Consider the following 18,866-nt stretch of genomic DNA (forward strand, 5'->3'; position numbering starts at 1 on the left):
TCTGTCACCCTCCCATGCCTAAAGAGTAATTTCTATAGCAGGAAGCTTTTTTTATGTGAGAATATGGAGAGCAAGCATGAAGTTATTTCAAAGAGCTGTTGTCCACACTGCCAAGCATGGATCTCACTGCAGATCACGGCACACTTCATAGGTCTGTTTCAGACCAGTCTCCAGGCTTATGCGTTAGTTGGCAAACAGAAAGTTAGAAACAAAAAGGCCTCTTTTTAATGCAAGTTCTCCCTGCACTGGTGTGGCAAACAACACAAAGTTGTCTGGAAGCATTTCCTTTAAATTGGACTGCATCCAATGGTATCTTAAATTTGGACTTGTTCTCATTACAGCATTCAGGACAACTGCCATGCAAAGAGCACAGGAACTGGTAAAGACCTGAAAGAAAACTCAACTATTATACACGGTGGTCCCAGATCCAAACTCTAGCTCAAAATATTCTTGAATTGCTGATAGCTGATATTGGAAGAAAACAACAGGACTCCTCGAGTCCACTTTTTGTGTATTTTCTTAAGTCCTTCTACTGGCCTCAGAAAGCATGTTTTGACTAGAAAAAAATCTGTTGTGACCAAGTATAACCTTATTACAGAGCTTCATTCCTTGGGGTTGTCCTGGCACACCCTCCAGTAAAATCCAGGGAAAGACTGCACAGAGAATGTATAAGAAAATCCTCAAGACCACAGCTTTCTACTTTTCCACTTCTCTTCTGTCTTTGTTAATGCTCCATTCAATACCTGCTGTGCAGAAGAATCCTGGCCAGCAGGGACCACTTGGAGAGGATAATCCCCAGTCTCCACAGAACATTCCTGGAAGATCACAGAGGGAAAAGAGTGTCAGTAAAAACAGTAGAGCTGCTGTGCTGCATGCACTGATTGGAAGGCAAAGAGGCAGACTCTGGGTGAGTTGATTCCTCAACATCAGCATTCCAATTCAACTTGTGCTCCTCTGGGAAACCCCGAGTTTAAAACCAAACTTTTATCCTACCTACAGATAACAAAAAAGAAAACACCAACGAGTATGGCTCACTGGGGGATACTATCAGTGGGACAAGGGATCTCCTTTGGTTGTGTGTTATTATGCTTGCATTTCCTAGAGGTGGAATGCATCAGTAGATTGGGAGAAGAAATATGCAGGGAGATCACTCTCTCAGACACTGCTCCACATGGACGATCAGAGTACTGGTATTTCCTCACCTGCAGGGCACTGCTGACACCTCTCAGCCTGGCTGAGTCCGTAAGAGGGATTGTAAGTCCCAGGGGGACAAGGATGCAAATGGGTTCCAGTTTTCTGAGGGCAATAGAAGCCAGGAGGACAGCGGTGTCTTAGTCCTTTTGGACAGTGAAACCCAGCAGGGCAAGGAAAGCATTTCTCTTGACCTATGAAGGAAATTTATAAAAGTGAAAGGAAATATGTGATGAACTGGAAGAAAATACCATGTGCACAACTTTTTCCCTGTCTAGTTGTGCACTTAGAGTAGCAGCAGATGAAATAAAGTTATTCTGCAAGCCCTCCTGGAATGACTGGTCTTCAAATATGTACATTCTCCCAAGAGCATCTGATTCAGAAAGCTTCTGAAACCCTCTCCAACCTCAGAGTCACAGCAACCTCCACATCTCACCGGTAGGTGGCAGGAAGAACAGCAAGGAAATGAGGTTAACTGCTTACTAGCTTTCTGTGCACTGTCACCGCTGCAATCCTACTATTTGACCTGCTGCAGGGGTGAAAGAATCCCTTTCCCCCCACCATGTGACACCAGGGGGGAAAAAAAAAAAAAAAAAAAAAAAAAAAAAAGCTTTTGAATGAACTGCAGCCAGACTTATCAGTTTATAACCAGAATGAGCTGAACAACTGTCAAGTCTAATTCCTTATGGCTCTCAGAAGGTAACAGTGTCAGCACCAATACAACAGCAGCAATGAGAAGTTTGCCTGGATAAGAAAGTTATCCACTCACCTGTCAGCAAGATCCTGAAGCTACAGAATAAAATCAACCAACTCAAAGCATTAGCCATGGGGGCCAGTAAACAGCTCTTAAGAAAATGTTCAGAGGCTCTCTTGAAAACATTTCTTGAACATCTGGTGTCGCCTTTGCTGAAGCCCAATGTAACAAAATCCCTCCCACGTCATTACTTGCCAGTACAGCCTGAAGTGAAACGAACACCAAGCAGCAGAAAGAAAGGGTGGCCAAAGAGCTAATCCTGTGTAAACTCCCCTCTAGCATTAGTGGTGCTAAAAAGTGAGAGAACTCCTTCAAACATGAGATAGCGCTTAACAGCAAAAGCCCCCCAGTGTTAGATCAGTCCAGCTGTAAAGCCAGTACCTGGAGAGTACTGCTCTGCTCTCCAGGTACTAGGAGTAGGGGGCTATTATCTGTGAGCTTTTGCTCCACAGAAGTGATACATTTCAAAGTTTCTTCCATCTGTGTAGTCCTCTAGCTAATAGAGCTTATTGTATAGAAAAATCTGTCACAGGCTAAAATGCTCTGCACAGCCCTTCAGAGACTAGCAGATAAACTCATTTGTAGATAAACTGATTTTAAATATTTGGGTGTACACTTGGACCTTTTGTGTTGCATCCTAAACCTGCAAGGTGCTAATGTGTCCTCCCATTTGCTCTTAATACAATTATCCCTCCCTCCCCATGGCTTAAGCTGTGTATTTACCCAGGCAATTATTGCAGGAAGCTAAGTACTTTATAAAACTATGATCAGTTGGCAACTGTCCCACTGATCTTCACCTCACCCCCCAAAACATCATCTGTGGAGCAGATGCGCAGCCGCACTTTGAGGTATCCATCTTTCATTTTTTTTTCCATTTTTTTTTCCATTTGTTTCCATAAGTTCAGTTGCCTGGTTATTGCTGTCACGTTTTAATTAGCCAGCTTCTCTCCTTTCAGCTCCTTCCCATTCATCTTGCACTGGCCTCCTCCTGTTACAGCATTACCTTTCCTGTCTCACTGCTTTCCTCATAGAAAAGAGAGTGGCTGAAAGGAGCTGGAACAAGAGCCAAAGCAGCTTGTTTTCGTTTTTCTATTATGCTGGCACAATTGGAAAAATCCAAGATTGTCTGAGCTGGGGACATACCCATCGCTCACAGCTGGACTTGTTCTAAATCACCAGCTTACCTAGAAAGCCTGTACGACCAATTTCCAAGAGCACAATCATCTGCTAGATTCTCTTACTGGAAACTGAAGGAGGAAAGGGATTACTGAATTTCACTGGGTCAAAAATACCCAGTAGAAAAAAAAAAAAAAAAATCAAAACAAAAACAAACAAACAAACAAACTACAAAGCCCAAATCCTTGTTTTCCCTGTGTTATGACACATTCTATTCACATTTGAAAAATGAGTGTCAGAACTCCAAAAAGCATCGTTTAGATTTTTGGATGGTCAGTTTTCCTTTAGAAAGCCACAACATCACTCACACAGCATTTGCTATGAAGATTGTTTTAATTGTTCTTCTTTCCCCATCCCTATTTCAGGGGGAAAAAAAAATCATTTAAATGCCAGCTCTGAACAGATTTATCTTCAGAATGGTTATTGCCTTAATTCTTGTTTGGCTATGACATTTCCAAGAGCATCCCTTCTCCTAGGGGACATCTGCAGCTTGCTATTCAAGGTCTCCCTGGGCAGTGCCTCCCTGGGCAGCCTGCTCTGAGGAGCTGCTTTGGTAGAAGGGTTGGACCCAGTGATTTTTTGAGGTCCCTTCCAACCCTACAGTTCTGGGGTTAATTTAGGGTGCGTGAGACTGACAGACATGTGGACAACCCCCCACAGACAGCCCCTTCCCTGTCTGTGACCTATTGAACCTGCACCCATGGACACACAGCGCTTACAACCCTAACCCTAAACCCTAACACAAACCCTAACCCCTAACCCCAACCCCTGCACTCTGGGCACACAACATGGCCTCGAACTACACATCCCAGCATCCCCCGGACACCCAACATGGCCGCCGGCAGGCCGGGTGTGCGAGAACTACATTTCCCAGCATTCCTTGTGCTCCCAACATGGCCGCCTGCCAGCAGCGCTTGGAGAACTACAGCTCCCACAATGCTCTGCGAAGCCAACATGGCCGCCCGGAAGCGCTGTGCCCTCGGACTACATTTCCCAGCATCCCCCTGAAAATGTCGCCTGTCCGGAGGCCGCCATTGTTTGCACCCCCCCCTTCTGGCTTGTTTTTGGGGCTTTCCCCTCAATTTTGGGGTTTCACCTCTCCACGGCAGGGTCCTCCCCCCAAAATTTTGGGGCTCCTTCCCCTAAAACTCAGGGCTTTGCTACCCCTGTTTTGAGGTTCCCCCCAGTTTATAGAAAAACCTAATTTTAAGGTTCTTTCCCCCAATGTTGGGGTTTAACCACACTTTTGGGGTTCCTTCCCCTAATTTGGGGCTTCGTCCCTCGAGTTTTGGGGCTTCCACCCAGGTGACACCAAACGCCCCGCTGGGTAGGACCTACTTTTGAACAGCCCATGGCCCCAACACTAACCCTAAAACCCTACCCTAACCCTTTTTTGGGGGTCAGAGGCTCCGGGGTCAGGTCTGGGGATGGGGCTCTGGGATTTGGGTTGTGTCAGTGACTCAGCTCGGCTGCGGGGTCGAGGGTTTGGTGTCAAGGTTCTGGGGTCAAGGGTTCAGGGTCGGGGCCCTTTTGGTGCTGGTCCAGAATTGGGGTTTGGGGTCATTACTCACGGTTTGACCTCGCTGTTGGGAGTAGGGGTCGGGGGCTCCGTGGAGCTGGTGTAAGGAAGCAGGGCTGGGGAGCAGGGTAGGAGAGCAGGGGTGCAGTCAGGACGCGTGCTCAGGTTTTTATTTCCATGGGTTTTAATAAGTTAACAGGTTCAGCCATTACACAGCAATGGAATTCTTCAACATTTACAAAGGTGCAAGAACTTCATTCATTTACTCTGAATTAAGTCGTTTTATTGTCATCTCTTAAGTAACTACACAGTTCCTAGTTTTGTTTTTTCCTCTAGACAATCTGGGGTTAAAATAAACCACCCAGAAAGAAGGTATTAAAGTACAAAAAAAAAAAAAAATGAGCACACAAAAGGAGGGGTGCTAATTTCAGATTCAGCATGGGGATTTGGTCCAGTACCTCTACAAGCAAAGAGAGGTGGTACGGAGCAGTCACGCTTGTAGAAAGAGCTGTGATTCCTGCACGTACACAAAGACCTTTTCCAGAAGTTTGACCACGGACAGAACTGTTGCTGGATCCTTACACTCACCGTGAGTTAGGGGCAGGGAAGGGAGAACGAGGCAAAAGACTCCAGAACGCACCAGGAGCATCCACCCACCGGTCAAGCATCTCGCCAGCTACCCAGTAACCTCCCTCTAGGATTAGCACACAGGGAAGGAGAGTGGCTGCCACACGATGCAGCACCTCTAAAAACAAATCTGAAAATAAAACACAGAATGCTTCCTCGCATACACACTCACACACACACAGATATGGTGTAGAAACAGCCCGTGCCTCTCGCACTCACAGCAGTTTGAAGTTTTCCTGACGCTCCCCTCCCCTGAGCTGCTCTCCAGCTAGCTGCAAAGTCTCCACCCTCTCTCCCCCTCAAGACCCATGCTCGACTACAAAAGCACATATACATGTCTACAATCCCTCTCCCTTTGGATTGTACACGCTTTGAACCTCCTCTCCAAATCACGGAACCCCAGAATGTTTCAGACTGGAAGGGAGCTTTAAGATCATCTAATTCCAACCCCATCACCTGACAGAGTCCCTGTCCCACCAGGCTTCAGTTGAGTTCCACCGCATTAAAGCTCACAGCACCCCCCAAAAAATGAGGTTTTGCGGTCTCCTTCATTCACGTTAATGTTTTTTCTTACTTTAAGAGGCTGCAAAATCACAGAACGCCCTTTGCAGGCAGATGCTAAGGGCTTTTCAACGGGAAGGTTCTTAAAAGCCTTACCAAAACAGGGGGAAGGGTGTGTCCGGACAGCTGCAGTTACAAGCGTACAGCTAGAGCGATCTGTTTTCTTCAAAGAAGTGAGAACACACAGCATATGTAAATCCTAACTCTGTTCAGCTAAAACACCAGGAAAAAGAAAAAAAAAAAAGAATACTTTGGCTTTTTTAACGGTCACTCTTTCTACTTGCGTAGCCAGCAATGAAACGTTGCATTTGGAATACAGCCCACGTAAGGAGGCTGAGCTCTTTCAGAAGCATCTCTTTGTTCAAGTCCACCACTCTGACACTCCTCTCCCCCCACTTATTTGGTCAATGGCACCAAGGGCATGAGTACCCACAAGAAGTTAAACAGGGAAAAGCTGATTTCAAACACCATTTCTTTTGTTTTAAAGCAAAAAGCACAAGAGGTGACTAAACACAAACAGATTTTTTTATACAGCAGCTTTATGAGTGAAAACTCCATGGGACCTTCTCTACAGTTTCTGGAGACCAGAGACTTCCATCACCTTCCCTTTCCCTTTTGAGAAAGTTAGGATATTAGGATAAAAGAATCGTTCCTCAGGCCAATAATCACACCTCCCCACAAGGCGGATTTGTTACCGTTCTTGGCTTCAGTAAGTCAGGAGATTCACACACACTCACATAGCCAAGACACAGCAGCTTACCCAAATACTCTGAAAAAAAATATTCTGCACCCAGAGAAGATTTTGTAGAAAATTGAAAGCTACAGTATCAGTCCTACACTGTAAAACTTTGAGGAGCAATGATGTGGCAGAAAGAAAACACAAGCAGATGCAGGAATTAATGTTTGGGGATATGCTCCATCTGACCTTAACAATAACCCTTTTTGCTGCAAGGATTTTTTGCATCTAGCCAGATACAAATTTTCATATCCAGTATAAAAAAAAAAAAAGCCCATGATAAAGAGTGCCACCAACAGTTCAAGGGAGAATACACAACCACTGTTGTGCACCCTGTGTGCCATTCATCCCACAGACAACAGTGCGGAATATTCCCAATATTTCTGACAGGTCAAAGCTCAAATCAAAAACAGTAATTCCATCGCCACTCGTTAGCAGCCATATCCTGGAGCCCACAAAGTGGGAACAAGCTCAGTAAGGCCTTCCCAACTTCCTGATACTTTTGGGATGCACTCTAAAATTCCTGCCTGTAAATTGCTTCACAACAGCATACCAAACACATTTCAGCCTTTGGAAATAGCACATGGCCTTATCAGTAACCCAGGATTTGGTCTTCTGAATAACACGATGCATTGTATCACACAATTCCAGAGTACTGCTACTTTTCCAATTGGGTTGCCTCTTGAATGAAGTATAGCAACAGCCCCCACCTCAGGAGGTATTTTAACAGGAGAACAGAGCTAAAGACCCCACCCAGGCTTACACAATCTCTCCGCCAAACTTCTTTTCCTCCCCTTTGACCCATTTCCCTATCTCTGCAGCTCTACAGAAGAGCAAGAGCTTCCATTCAAACAATCTACATTAACAACGAATAAGCATTTTTCTAAGGAGTGTTGTTACACTCATTCAAACGGGGCCTCTTGGGATATTCACAACGCACGTATTTCAAGAGACTGGGAAAACATTCATTTAGAAGGGCAGTTTCCTCCTCTGCGAGCAGCTGATTTTTCCCCCATGCAGCTCTCCCTCAAGGAACACCCACTGCAGAAAGGCCCACGCTTTAAACGTAGAGGATAACATTTTCTACAAGGAGGTTATTTCCCATGCCATCAGGAAAGGCTCTTTCTGCTACAAGAAATGCTGTTCATCAGTGCAAACACGTAAGCTCTTCACTCAGGTTCCACTTCACACTGCCACGTTCCTCACTGTTCATCCCCAGCACATCAGGCACTGGAGTCAGAACTGCTAAGGAGAACCACAGAACTGGACCACAGCCTCCGTTTCCCCTGTGCCCTACCAGAGATGGCCCTAACCACCCACAAGGAAAACGTTTCCACTTGTACAGGAAGATGGCTGGTACAAATACGTCCCATGGCCCCTTCCCCACTCCAGAACATTGACAAAGAAGCACCAAAAGCAGCAAACGGATGTTCTTGCAAGGACTGGGTCTTCTACAAAAACTCGTCTAGTGGTTAAGGTTTCCTTCTTCTTAGAGACTCCTTTCTTCATCAGTGTAGCACAGAAAAAAGGCACCTTTCACACCTTCTGAAACGGAGACCATTCCAATAGCCAATCTGGGTGGGGAACAGCAGCTTGTTCTGCTCACAGCACATAGCCCAGGAACGCACACATCGTCCCACACCACACCTCAGTCACGTTACAGCCTCTGCATCGAGCAGGAGCAACAACAGAATGGTCAGCAACCGCACCATTCTCTCTCAAGAGCAGAATCGAGCAAGGCTACATACCGCAGCTCTCGAAAATGCAGCTAACTTGGCAGTTTCTCAGTTTTTTTAACTCCGAGGCTGTCACTTGACAGGTGCCAGGAAGCGCCTAGTGAAGCTGGACAGCCGGACAGAGTCACTTCTGCAGCTCCTGGGAACCCCACGGGGATTAGCATGCCTGCTGGATTTTTTTGGGGAGAGCATAACAGTCACAGAAGGCTGTGCAGTCTCAGCCCTGGGTATGCCACCTTTGCTCCCCAAACAGTGTAAAGCACTGGGGTGTCTTCCCTCCGCCAAGGTTGGAAGGAACCGGACTGCAGATCTCACATACCATGGAGCGGGAAGACAAAAGACTAAGAGAGGATTTCTGTATGATCTTTCCAACCAGTATCTCCCTCCTTCAGTTCTCACCTGTTGTGTTGTCATTAGCTTTAGGTTTGGGTTTAGACTTGAAGGAGAAGCGTTTGATGAGGCGGTGGGAGAAGCTGCCGGCTTTCTTCTTGCTGGCAGAACTAGTGGTGACATTGGTCAAGTCATCGTGAGACTGGCTCAGGCCAGCTTCTTTCTGCTTGGTCTTTCTCCTGAAGATGAGCTTGGTACCACTCCGAAGAAAACTAACTGCAAAGACAGAGAAGGAGATGGAAACAACGATGGCATCCTGCCCTGGCAAGTCTCAGGGGCAACAAATGCACCAAATACAAGAGGCAGAGACCTCTTTTGTCCTGAGCAGCAAAAGCATACAGCAGGGCAGCGAATCTCAGCTCCCAGCCTCAAGGCAAAGTCTACATTCAGGACAGACTGCAATACCTCACCTTTGTGATCTTTCAAGCTCCTAGTCTCAAGGGCTCCTGTGGAGCCAGTTTCGGATTCAACATCTTCCATGGATGGTCTCTCGGAGATGTCTGATCGCGTTGTCTCATCCAGCTCCTGACTGGCCCCTGGTCCTGATGGTGACGCTTCCAGCAGCTGTGACGACTCAGTGGAATCGTGCATCTGCTCCGCTGCACTCAGCGCCCCAGAAGCCCCGTACACTGTGGCCTCCATGGATGCAGCATAACCCAGAGAAAGTGCCATTTCATCCTGAGCAATAGGTACCTGCAGGGGGTTAAAAAGTCAGACAGGAAGACAGAGTCTAAAGGATTGCATTTCTCTCCGATTCTTCTCATCAGCGCTAAAAAAAAAAAAAAGCACAGATGTGCAGCAGTCACTTTTTGCTGAAACACACTGGAAGATACCTGATTCCATGGCATTTTGCAGCACTTCCCTCTCTCACACAGGAAAGTCTCAGAATAACTCCTTACATTCTCCATGAGGCTCCCGACTAATGCAAAAGCTTCCCTTTCTGCTGCCAATGCTTTGTGAGCTTCCATTGGCAGCTGCCCTGCAGCCTGGCGAGGTACCTTTGATGGGAAGCAGCGACAAAATGCAAGGAAGCAGCAAAAAGCTGAGCAAGTCCTCTGTGCCGGTACTTTTCCACACCATTCCCTACAGGACAGGGTCGTTTTACACAGACATGCACAGAAATAGCCTCCCAGACAGGAAACGGAGCCCCCTAACTGCCAGAGACCTTGGAAACTCCCGAGATGATCAGCGTGCTACGTTTTGTTGGGGTCTTCTTGGCGGGCTTGTTATTTGTCTCAGTTAGCTGCCTGATTGCCGTCTCAGCCACCGGATCCAAGCCATTAGGCATCTGGCTGTCCCCTGAGCGACAAGAAAGATACCAACACTTGAAGTAGCATCCTTCAGCACAGGGAAGAGGTCACTTGCTGATCACGATGCTTTTAATAGGCAACTATGTGGACATGAAGGGAGAGAACACTATTTATTACAGACTTGCCCAAACAAACTAAAAGGAGAACGCTCTGTAGAGCTCTCGAGTCTTTCAGGCACCTGTAAAGTTTGAAGTTCCTACAGGCATATCATTAAAACACCACTCCCACCTCCCACTTCAGAAAGACTTCCAAAGACTCCCAGGAGGTCTCCCAGCCTCAGCCACAAAGCATCCAAAGAGCTGCAGCGTTCTGTCTCAGAGACAAAAAGGAGATGCCAAGTACAACATGACCAAATCTCATTGGCTCCAGCTAACTTAGGGATGTTCTTGTCACGCAAGAAAACACCCACAGTCATGGGCGGAATTTCTTTTACCTGCCCTCCCCCTTACCCTCTTCACTCAATCACTTGGACTTCCTCTTCTGCAGCACATTCAGACAGACACTCTTCTAGAAAGGCTAAGGAACATCCTCGCTCCAGTAAGAACTTCTGACTTGCACGCACTTACTGCTACTGCTGGCCAAGAGGCTGCGAGGACAGCTGCTCTCCAAAAGAACCGTTGTCTTCTTTTCAGTTACTTCCACCTTGGATGGCGATCTTGAGGGTGAATCTTCACGGTGAAAGACAGGCAGAGACAACAGTCAGTGGAGATGAAGTTTAGGCAACTTCGTCACCGTATTGTGCCCCTCCTCCCCACTGCCCACAGAGAGCCTGCAGAGTCTGCTGCCACGAGGCTGTGCAGCACTGAAGTTGCAAGAAGCCTTCTGGAACAAGACATGCGAAGCAGCCCTGTCACAAGGTTTGTGCTGTTTCCCAGCCCTGCCTCACAGAATATCCAGCACCACATTAACCAAGACATCAGGCAGACACTGAGCAGCACCAATGACTGGCAAGCAAGGGCGACATATTTTCAAGCCTGCCATCAGTACCCAGAGCATAATTTACTTAGCGGTGATGAAAAAAAAGAGGAAGAAAGCCACAACACTTAGCACATCATGCAGAAGCTATGCAACACCAGCATACACAGCTCAGACCTGCCACCAGAAGATGTCAGAGAGGCTTGTCCCTCTCACAGCTCTCCCCAGTTGCTCCCCTCAAATTGATCTCCTCAATTCCCTCCCTCAAGGCTACGTACTCGTCTCCAGACATCCTCCAGACATTAATAACTCAGAAGCTAAAAGCACCACCCACCCATCCAATCCTTAAGGTGCACAACAACCACAACATACAATGGCTGAACAGTTTTCCTGCTGCCTGTGTGAACAGCCTCAGGAATACGCCCCAACCCACGCCACCTTGACAAGACTCCTGCCTTAGGGCAGCCTCACCCAGCTTGCAGTCGGCTTTGGGCCGGGACTGAATTGTGGTGACAGTAGTCACGATTGTGCCATCAGGCATGATGGTCCGGTCCATCTCCACCTTCTTGGTGGGGGTGATGCTGGTACGCAGAGATGTGGCGTGCTGAGCATTTAGAGATGTAGAAGAATCCTGGTATAAGAGCTACAAAGAGTAAGACACAGCTCAGAGGGGGCTCTCCTCCTCCCAGAAGTAAAGGCAGGCAACAGGGATGACAAAAGCCACCCCTCCAGGCACCAAGGAGCCATTCTCACTACAATGTCAGCCGAACAGAGGAAAGCTCAGGCACTAAGGGCAAGGTGATACACCTCCTCGACCTAGGGGGCTGTTTGTCCCCTGCCACAAGCGCAGGCCTAGTAATGCTGGTTTCCAGCTAGAGCCTCGCATTATAAATATTTCCAGATCATGCGTTCACACAGCTGGGTTGCCTGCTCACCTCCAGTACAATGGTAGCTTCAGCTGCCAGCGACTGCCCAGGTCCGGGGGCCAGAGAGCAGATCTGTCTCCCGGATGGCCGTTTGCTCGAAGGATCAAGCAAAAGAGTAGTATGGGCCAGCAGCACATCTGCAAGAGGGAAGAGGAGAGAAAAAGAAAGAAAATACGACAACTTCAGCACCTCAGACGTCTCACAAGCTCCCTGTGCTTTTGGAAAGTGGTCCCACAGGCCAACAAATCAGATGCCCTTGGCTCTACTACATCCCTCTCGCTGCTTTTAGGTTAGGAAGTGCAGGCCACAGGAACCTCCCAGGTACCAAAAAGGTCACTAAGAACAACAGACTTGAGAGTTACTTCACCCAGTCAAAGGCTCACAAAAAGTTGGATACAAAACTCCTGTGCAGACATCAGATATAATCCTGTTCATAATACATCATAACTACAAAGAAGATCCACAGGCTCAAAGCACAGCAAGTCCCTTAGGCATTTTTGTCACCTTGTCTTAGAACACATTTTATGGCTTCCTGTACTTACCTTCACCTCTGCCGCTGCTCCCCAGCACCTGTAGCTTCAGCTCCTTACTTCTAGGTCCCAAATCACTGTTGAAACAGAAATAGACAGGCTGCTATTAGGCAGTCTTTGCTAAATTACCAGAGTAAACAAGACCATTATGTATTTTCCCTCCCACAAATCTCACATCCCTCATCATCTTTCCAAAGTTCCTGTAAGTGTGTATTATTTTGGAGGACACAAGAAGGGGCAGCAAGCAAGAAGAGGGAAAACTCAAGTTTCTGTCCCATGCAGGGCTGCGTACGCTGTCAGGGCAAGTTAAGATAGCAAACTTGTCTGGAAGGCAGAGAAGTCCTGCCCCCACACTCCCCATGCTCAGCACTTCTGTCCATCCAGTTAAAACACACACTATTCAGGGAAGCAGGAAATAATATGTACATGAGTTGGGGCTGATCACTGGAACTCACAGCCCAGCACACAGGCAGCACGGTCACACACCATCCTGCTGTACAGACATCACCTCCACGCCACCTGCATCAGTTACTGCTGTGTGGTAATGACACCCAGAGACTCTGCCAGTCTGCCTCCACTGTGAGGACCAAGAGACCAGCAGGCACTTACAGAACAAGCTCCTCGTTCCACTCCATCTCTGCAGCAGTGCTGGCACTCCCAGCTGTCAATGGCCTCATCCATTTCTGCTGTGGGGGACTGTCTAGCTCTACGACACAGCAGATCTCCTCAACTCCTGCAACAGAGAAAGAGAGCACATGTGCACCTGTTAACACAAGGCAGAGTTCAGTGGACACGTGTGCATATTGCCATTCAAAGCCACCCAAAATATCCACGCACTCTCACCTCACCATTTCTGCACTTCCCCTGCTTCAGATGAACCACGTTTTAAGGCTTACCTGCCTTTTCCTGGGAGCCCAAGTTCAGCACGTGAAGATTCCGTAGGAAAAGCTTGGAACCTAGAGGGCCTGCTACTACACCGGCTGGGGAATCTCGAGTCGACTTACTGCTGGATACCTGAGGAATGATGAAAGGAAGACTGACACCTTTATCATTCTCTTGTCAGCAGTGTAAGACACATGGTATTTGTGCTTGCACCTCCCAAGTGCTCCTCATGGGAATACCCACAAAGCCATCCAAAGATGCTGCAGCCCCCCCCAGCTACAGACCTCCAGCTAGCCCCCAGCTTACTTAAGATATGAAATTTAAGGCAGACAGGAAAAGAGACAGACAGGAATGAGCTTGCTGGCTACTAGAAGGGGAACTGAAGATGACTATACTGCTGAAGATCTGTCCCACTCTAATTCTCCCTGTTTCCCATGCTACAATACCCCAGTTCCTATAACAGCACAGCCAGGGATGTGGCTGCTGCTCAGAAGTCAGACTTAGCCCTTGGATTCCTGCCTAAGTCTCAGCCCCTCAGCCCTCAGAAGCACCCCAGTGTTCAAGGCATGAATATCACAAGAAAAGAGCTTTACCGTCCCAGTTCCTGTGGTGCAGGCTTTCAGATGTACCATCAAGGCTGGCTGCGTGCTGACAATGGTATCCTCGATCAGATCCTTTATGGTAGACAGACCCACTCTCCCGTCATTCTTCTCTCCACAAATCAAAAGGAAACACAGGAACGTCATAACAAGGCAGATACATTTTCTCCTTATACAGCTACAACTGCCTCTCAAGGCTCTACACGGCCTTTCTCCTAGTCATACCCTCCTATACACTCTTCCTCTATCCTGTATGCCTCTTCCTCAGTGCCTGAGCTTTGCTGTAATAGCTGCAGGCAAGTATAACCTGCATGAACAAGACAAACCGACCTTTTCCATTTGTAGCCCATCTATTACAAATTTTGACAATAAAGCCTTCAGAGTTTGCCACATCATCACTGCCTCATGAGGTGGTGCTACCACACCCTCACAAGAACAGCTGAATTCCTACATCTACTCAGTATAAGGCAACAAGGGTGTCAATAAAACTAACAGACAGAACTGTTTGGGGCACAGAAGCGCAAACACATCGGTGTTCAGCTCATCAAGTCACTAATACCTATGGCTTCTGTACGCTTTACAACTCCAAAAAAAAATAAATACCCCAGCTCATTTTGCAGCTACACATTTGGTAACAACAGCAGGAGAACCTACACGGACTAAAAGCCTTTTTTGCTTTTGGAAAACAGGCATCAGTACTGCTTCAGCTCTCTTTAGGATGAACTCTTCACATAGCTGAGCTAGCATTGATTCCAGGGTGAAAGAACCCCCTCCCTTGCCACAGAAGGGCCACAACAGTGAGCTGCCAAACTCTCTCCTTTGCAGCAGCCTTCTTGCTGTCTGCACACTGTTTCCACCTCTCTTGCCCTTCCTCTGCTCAAGTCCAGCTTCCCCCTGTTTGCTTACCTCATGAGGTTGAAATCTTGGAAGAACTGACAGATTCAAGTCTGGCCTGTCCTTGAACGTCCACGACACCAGGAGACCCTCATTCTGTATCTCCTCCAAGTGGATCTCCACCTGATCCAGAACAAACAAGCAGTCAGGAACACTCTGTTTTTATCAGGCACTTTCTGCCCTGTTTCAAATTCATCAACAAAAAGGGCCCCACACCAGTCCGTGCAGCAATTAAAGACAGAAAGTAAGGACATAGGTGGTCCTGTGCCTCTGAGAGTTACAAAATGCAGAAGTTTCATCACTTCACACTCAGACCCAGCTTTCTCACTGCCTTTGGATGCCCAGAAGCCAGTCAGAGGCGAAAACTTTGTTATTTCTTTGGTCAAAGACACAGCCTGCAAGACAATCTGAAAGAGCAAGTTGGGTACTAATACAGGGTATTTGCTGAGCTACATCTATTAATCATCACCAAACATAAGCACAGCCATTTGTAAGTCTCTAGGAGACGAGCTGTGCCTGAAAACTCATCCAGGTCACCAACAGTCTGCAACAACAAACCAGCCCGTACAGCATGCTGTAGTTCAGAAGTCCCGCACCCACACAGAATAAGGACATCATTAATACAGAAACAGAATGACAGAGGAAGAACTCCTGACTCAGCGTCTCTAGTAAAAACAGTGCAATAAAATTTAACATAGCTCAGAAATAATTGAAAGACAAACAACTTTTGAACTTTTTTTTCAACACGAACATCTAAGGTGATCTGTTGAAAGCAACAGGTCTGGGACACAGTAGTCAAATAACTAACCGAGCATAAATAACTTTACCTGGCTAGGTAAAAGAACAAATTCAATGGCAAACTTTTTACAACCATTACCTTAGCCTGCAGCAGAGACAAAGTGACATGATACGTATCCACAGAAACAGCAGCTGGGGATTGCTGCGTTACAGAGACAGGGAATTTCACGGCTTCTGCAGACAGATGGCAGTAAAGCACCTATAGAGAAAAGGAAGCAAATAGGTTTATGTCCTTGGTAAGAAGCGGAAGCAAGATGGCAAGACCTATAAAAGCAATAGGCAAGGTTGACACATTGTGGCAAAGAAACATCAGGCTTACTGTCAGCTGCAGATCTGTACTGCAAATCTGCCACTTAAGACTCCACACATGAGACGATAAGAATATATCAGTGACAGAAGCTCTCTTCTCTCCACTGCACTACCCTGATACTCAGATTCAGCACCCCTACACCTCAGCTGTACCTGCTCTTGCAGAGCTCACGGATGTACAGCCCCAGAGCTGCAATCTCTATTACACGAGTGTTGGCAATCTCTGTAGCACACGCCATCAGTCAACAGACATGCTACAATTCAGAACAGCAAAGCCTTACCATGCTGCAGTCCGACTGGCCTTTGCACGTCACACAGCTTATATTTGCTGCTGGTGGCAACTGAGGACCCTCTTCAAATGTGATTTGCACTGAACTCTATGAAAATAGAGATCCGTTAGTTCCCGGTGGTCACAGCATCCCAGGCATTTTCACAGAAGATAAGCAAGTCTAACTGAAAGGCTCAGTGGAGAAACGGGTCGCTTCCCACTGCCAGCTGACAAGCTTTTGGACAACGGGACCACAACTCCTCAAACCCCATCCTCCACTGCCTCCCCATACCCAGCACTGAAGAAAGGGCAAGGACAGCAAAAACCTAACTATCCCTCACTGTTAACTGTCACCCCATATGCAGATAGTTCACATGCAGGCTAAAGTCCCTTGCAGTCCTGTACTGTCTTGGGCATTTTCTCATTTCATAATAGTTAGACCAGCCATTTCCTCTTCTTGCAAGCCTCCTCCACCAGATCTGCATATTCACCTACCTAGGGTCAGTCCAGAGTATCGAATCAGTCCTTTCTCCCCACGACCAGAGGACTTCCAGTCTCACCATAGCCTCACCTCATCAGTACTCTCTCTCTTTCAAGAGCACCCAAAAACAAAACCTGCCTTGAGACAAACTACTCTCCCACGTAGTGGTCAATCACCTCCCCTTGTCGAAGCTCTTTTTGCCTTTTTTTTTTTTTTTTTTTTTGCAGGCAAAAGCCGTTGCCTTGCAGGTAACATGAGCTCCTGTGAAATTACTTCCTTGTGGAAGGGAAGACCTAAGGTTTAGGCCCCAGACCCTTTTAAGCAAGAGGTGCTGCCGAACACCTACTTCTCAAAGTTTGTAAAACCACATTATGCTCACATTTATTACGCACCCCATCCCTCAAGCACAGAAGAGAGCACCATGCAGCAGCCCAAAAAGCGAAGCTGGCACACCAAGCATTTGCCAGCACAGCTCAGCCCACACCACAGGGTCCCTGACCGGCAGCCCGCTAACGGAGGATTCCTCAGAGCCTGAGGACAAAGGGGTCGCAGCCCCGCTCGCCCAAAAGCTAAATACCCTCCCTCAGCCCACCGCCAACACCACCACCGTGGCCCAGCCCGCCCATGCCCTGCCATACCCCGTGCCGGCGCGCCTGGCTGTTGAGGGCCCGCACCCAGGCCCGCTGCCACTGCTCCCGCAGGGACCGGAGGGCGAGCAGCGCGGCGAGCAGCGCCCGGGCCCCGGCTTCCTCCTCCGCCACCACCGGCGGCCGCCGCCGCCGCCACAGCACCCGCAGGGCCGCCGCCCGCCAGTACTGGAGCAGCCAGGCCGCGACGGTGAGCAGCGAGGCGGCGAAGAGCAGCACCAGCGCGCTCCAGCCTGGATCCGGCCCCATGGCGCGGTGCCTCACGGCGGGCCGGGTGGCATCCCGGACCAGAGGAAAGGAAAGGAGAGGAGAGGATGCGGGCCTGGGCCGCGCCGCCTTTCCCTTCCCCCAGCCCCGCGGCGCACGTGGGCCGGGCTCGGCCCCCGCCGCTCGCGGCCGCCGCCTGCGCACAACGGCGGCGGGAGGCTGAACACTCCCAACACCGACCTGGCCATGGCACGCAGCTTCCTTCACCATTCCTCGCGGGCAGGTTCTTCATCCTGGGTTGTATGGTTTTAGGTCTGTCCAGGCAACCTCGTCGTTCTGCTGTTGTTGGGAGCCTTCTCTTCCGGCAGCCTGAAAGAGCAAGGCAAACGCGGTCAGGGCGATGAGCTCCCCGACAGCCTTTCTGTTTCTCTCGCTTAAAAACAGCCTTCTCTGAACTCCTCTTTTTCCAGCTGTGCTGACTGACGGACACATTCGCAGCAGGGCTGTAAGCTATTCAGTTGCCTGCTCTCAGCTCCAGCCAACCCTGCTGGAGGGGGGCAGCAGCAAATGCTTTCACCTCCTTTCCTCACAAGTCACCTTCCATGGGGCTACATCTGCAGGAGGCTCTCTGGCCAACCACCTGCCTGCCTCAAAACTTATTTATTTAAGGCTCAGCTACAGCTTACCAGCTTTTACAGCAATTCAGCAGACAGCAGAGCAGAAAACACCTCTTTCAGTGCAGCAGCAGCTGCCGGTCAGCACAGAAGCCATCAGAAACCACCTCAGGTCCCCGTGCTTCAGGCACAGGCAGAGGGAAATGCTTCTTGCTGCTCCCAGACCCGCTGCCCTGCTGCCTTTGCACCTGCTCGGTGACTCCAGCAGAGCCCAGCGGGCAGGATCAGGCCGGTCCTTGCCACCAGCCCCCTTCCCCTGAAGATCTAAACACCCGTTACGGGCGTCCTGGCGCAGAAAGACCCGGGATAAGTTGATTTCCTTTTTATTTATTGATATTTTTATTCTTTTATTTCACTTTTTCTCCCCCGGCGCTTCAGGAAACGCTCCCTCCTCCCCCCGGTCCCCTCAGCTCTCCCTTGCGGCGCTCCCCCACGCATCCCCGTGAGGCGCCCCCAGCTCTGGGAGCTCCCCTCAGCCTCCGCCGCTCCCCGGGCCGTCCCCTCACGGCGCCCCGCCGACGGGGCCGACCCCGCCTCCCGCGGGGGCAGAAGTGACGTACCTGGCGGCGGAGCCGGGGCGGCGCGCGGCTGGGCAGCGCCGAGGCGGCCATGTTGGTTGAGGGCAGAGCGGGAGGAGCACAGCTGGCTCCCCACCGCGGCGCTTTTGCCAGGCTCAAAGATGGCGCTTTGTGCGTCGGAGGGGGTGCGCGCGCAGCCAGCACCTCCTTCCCCCATC

At 49.0% G+C, this 18,866-nt stretch overlaps 2 protein-coding genes across 5 annotated transcripts in view; both read right to left on the reverse strand.

Annotated features, from left to right (window-relative positions):
* LOC101804044 (uncharacterized) overlaps positions 1–2,116 on the reverse strand; it is a 40,282-nt gene extending 38,166 nt beyond the window's left edge. Inside the window, exons 1-3 of the mRNA XM_072027710.1 lie at positions 1,961–2,116; positions 1,203–1,385; positions 744–815 (exon numbers count right to left, since the gene is read on the reverse strand). Coding sequence (XP_071883811.1) covers positions 744–815; positions 1,203–1,385; positions 1,961–2,018 — 313 coding nt within the window. The 5' untranslated portion in view covers positions 2,019–2,116. The remainder of the gene's footprint in view (positions 1–743; positions 816–1,202; positions 1,386–1,960) is intronic.
* Positions 2,117–4,806: 2,690 nt separating this feature from the next.
* On the reverse strand, positions 4,807–18,825 carry C2CD2L (C2CD2 like). 4 transcript variants are annotated; one of them, XM_072027660.1, is made up of 15 exons: positions 18,691–18,825; positions 17,697–17,825; positions 16,135–16,230; positions 15,624–15,743; positions 14,759–14,869; positions 13,847–13,963; positions 13,268–13,385; positions 12,981–13,104; positions 12,384–12,448; positions 11,851–11,978; positions 11,387–11,558; positions 10,567–10,668; positions 9,856–9,989; positions 9,101–9,383; positions 4,807–8,906 (listed from the first exon to the last, which is right to left on the reverse strand). In XM_072027660.1, exons 2-15 carry the CDS (start codon positions 17,724–17,726, stop codon positions 8,689–8,691), a joined length of 1,818 nt encoding a protein of 605 aa, XP_071883761.1. In that variant the 5' UTR covers positions 17,727–17,825; positions 18,691–18,825; the 3' UTR covers positions 4,807–8,688. The 4 variants fall into 4 exon arrangements, with proteins under 4 accessions (XP_071883761.1, XP_071883762.1, XP_038023612.2 ...); XM_072027661.1 differs by lacking the exon at positions 18,691–18,825 and adding an exon at positions 18,143–18,423; XM_038167684.2 differs by lacking the exons at positions 17,697–17,825; positions 18,691–18,825 and adding an exon at positions 17,241–17,656.
* Between the last annotated feature and the right edge of the window lie 41 nt (positions 18,826–18,866).

The sequence above is a fragment of the Anas platyrhynchos genome, chromosome 25 (assembly GCF_047663525.1).
Source record: "Anas platyrhynchos isolate ZD024472 breed Pekin duck chromosome 25, IASCAAS_PekinDuck_T2T, whole genome shotgun sequence".
NCBI lineage: Eukaryota > Metazoa > Chordata > Aves > Anseriformes > Anatidae > Anas > Anas platyrhynchos.

Excerpts from the sequence above, each read along its gene's own strand:
- C2CD2L (XM_038167684.2), bottom strand. The coding sequence starts at position 17,498 with ATGGGGCCGGATCCAGGCTGGAGCGCGCTGGTGCTGCTCTTCGCCGCC. Across the intron at positions 14,870-15,623 it reads TGTCTCTGCTGCAGGCTAAG|GTGGAGATCCACTTGGAGGA; the intron begins GTAATGGTTGTA and ends GTTCTGGATCAG. Across the intron at positions 13,105-13,267 it reads GGGCTCCCAGGAAAAGGCAG|GAGTTGAGGAGATCTGCTGT; the intron begins GTAAGCCTTAAA and ends TCTCTGTTGCAG.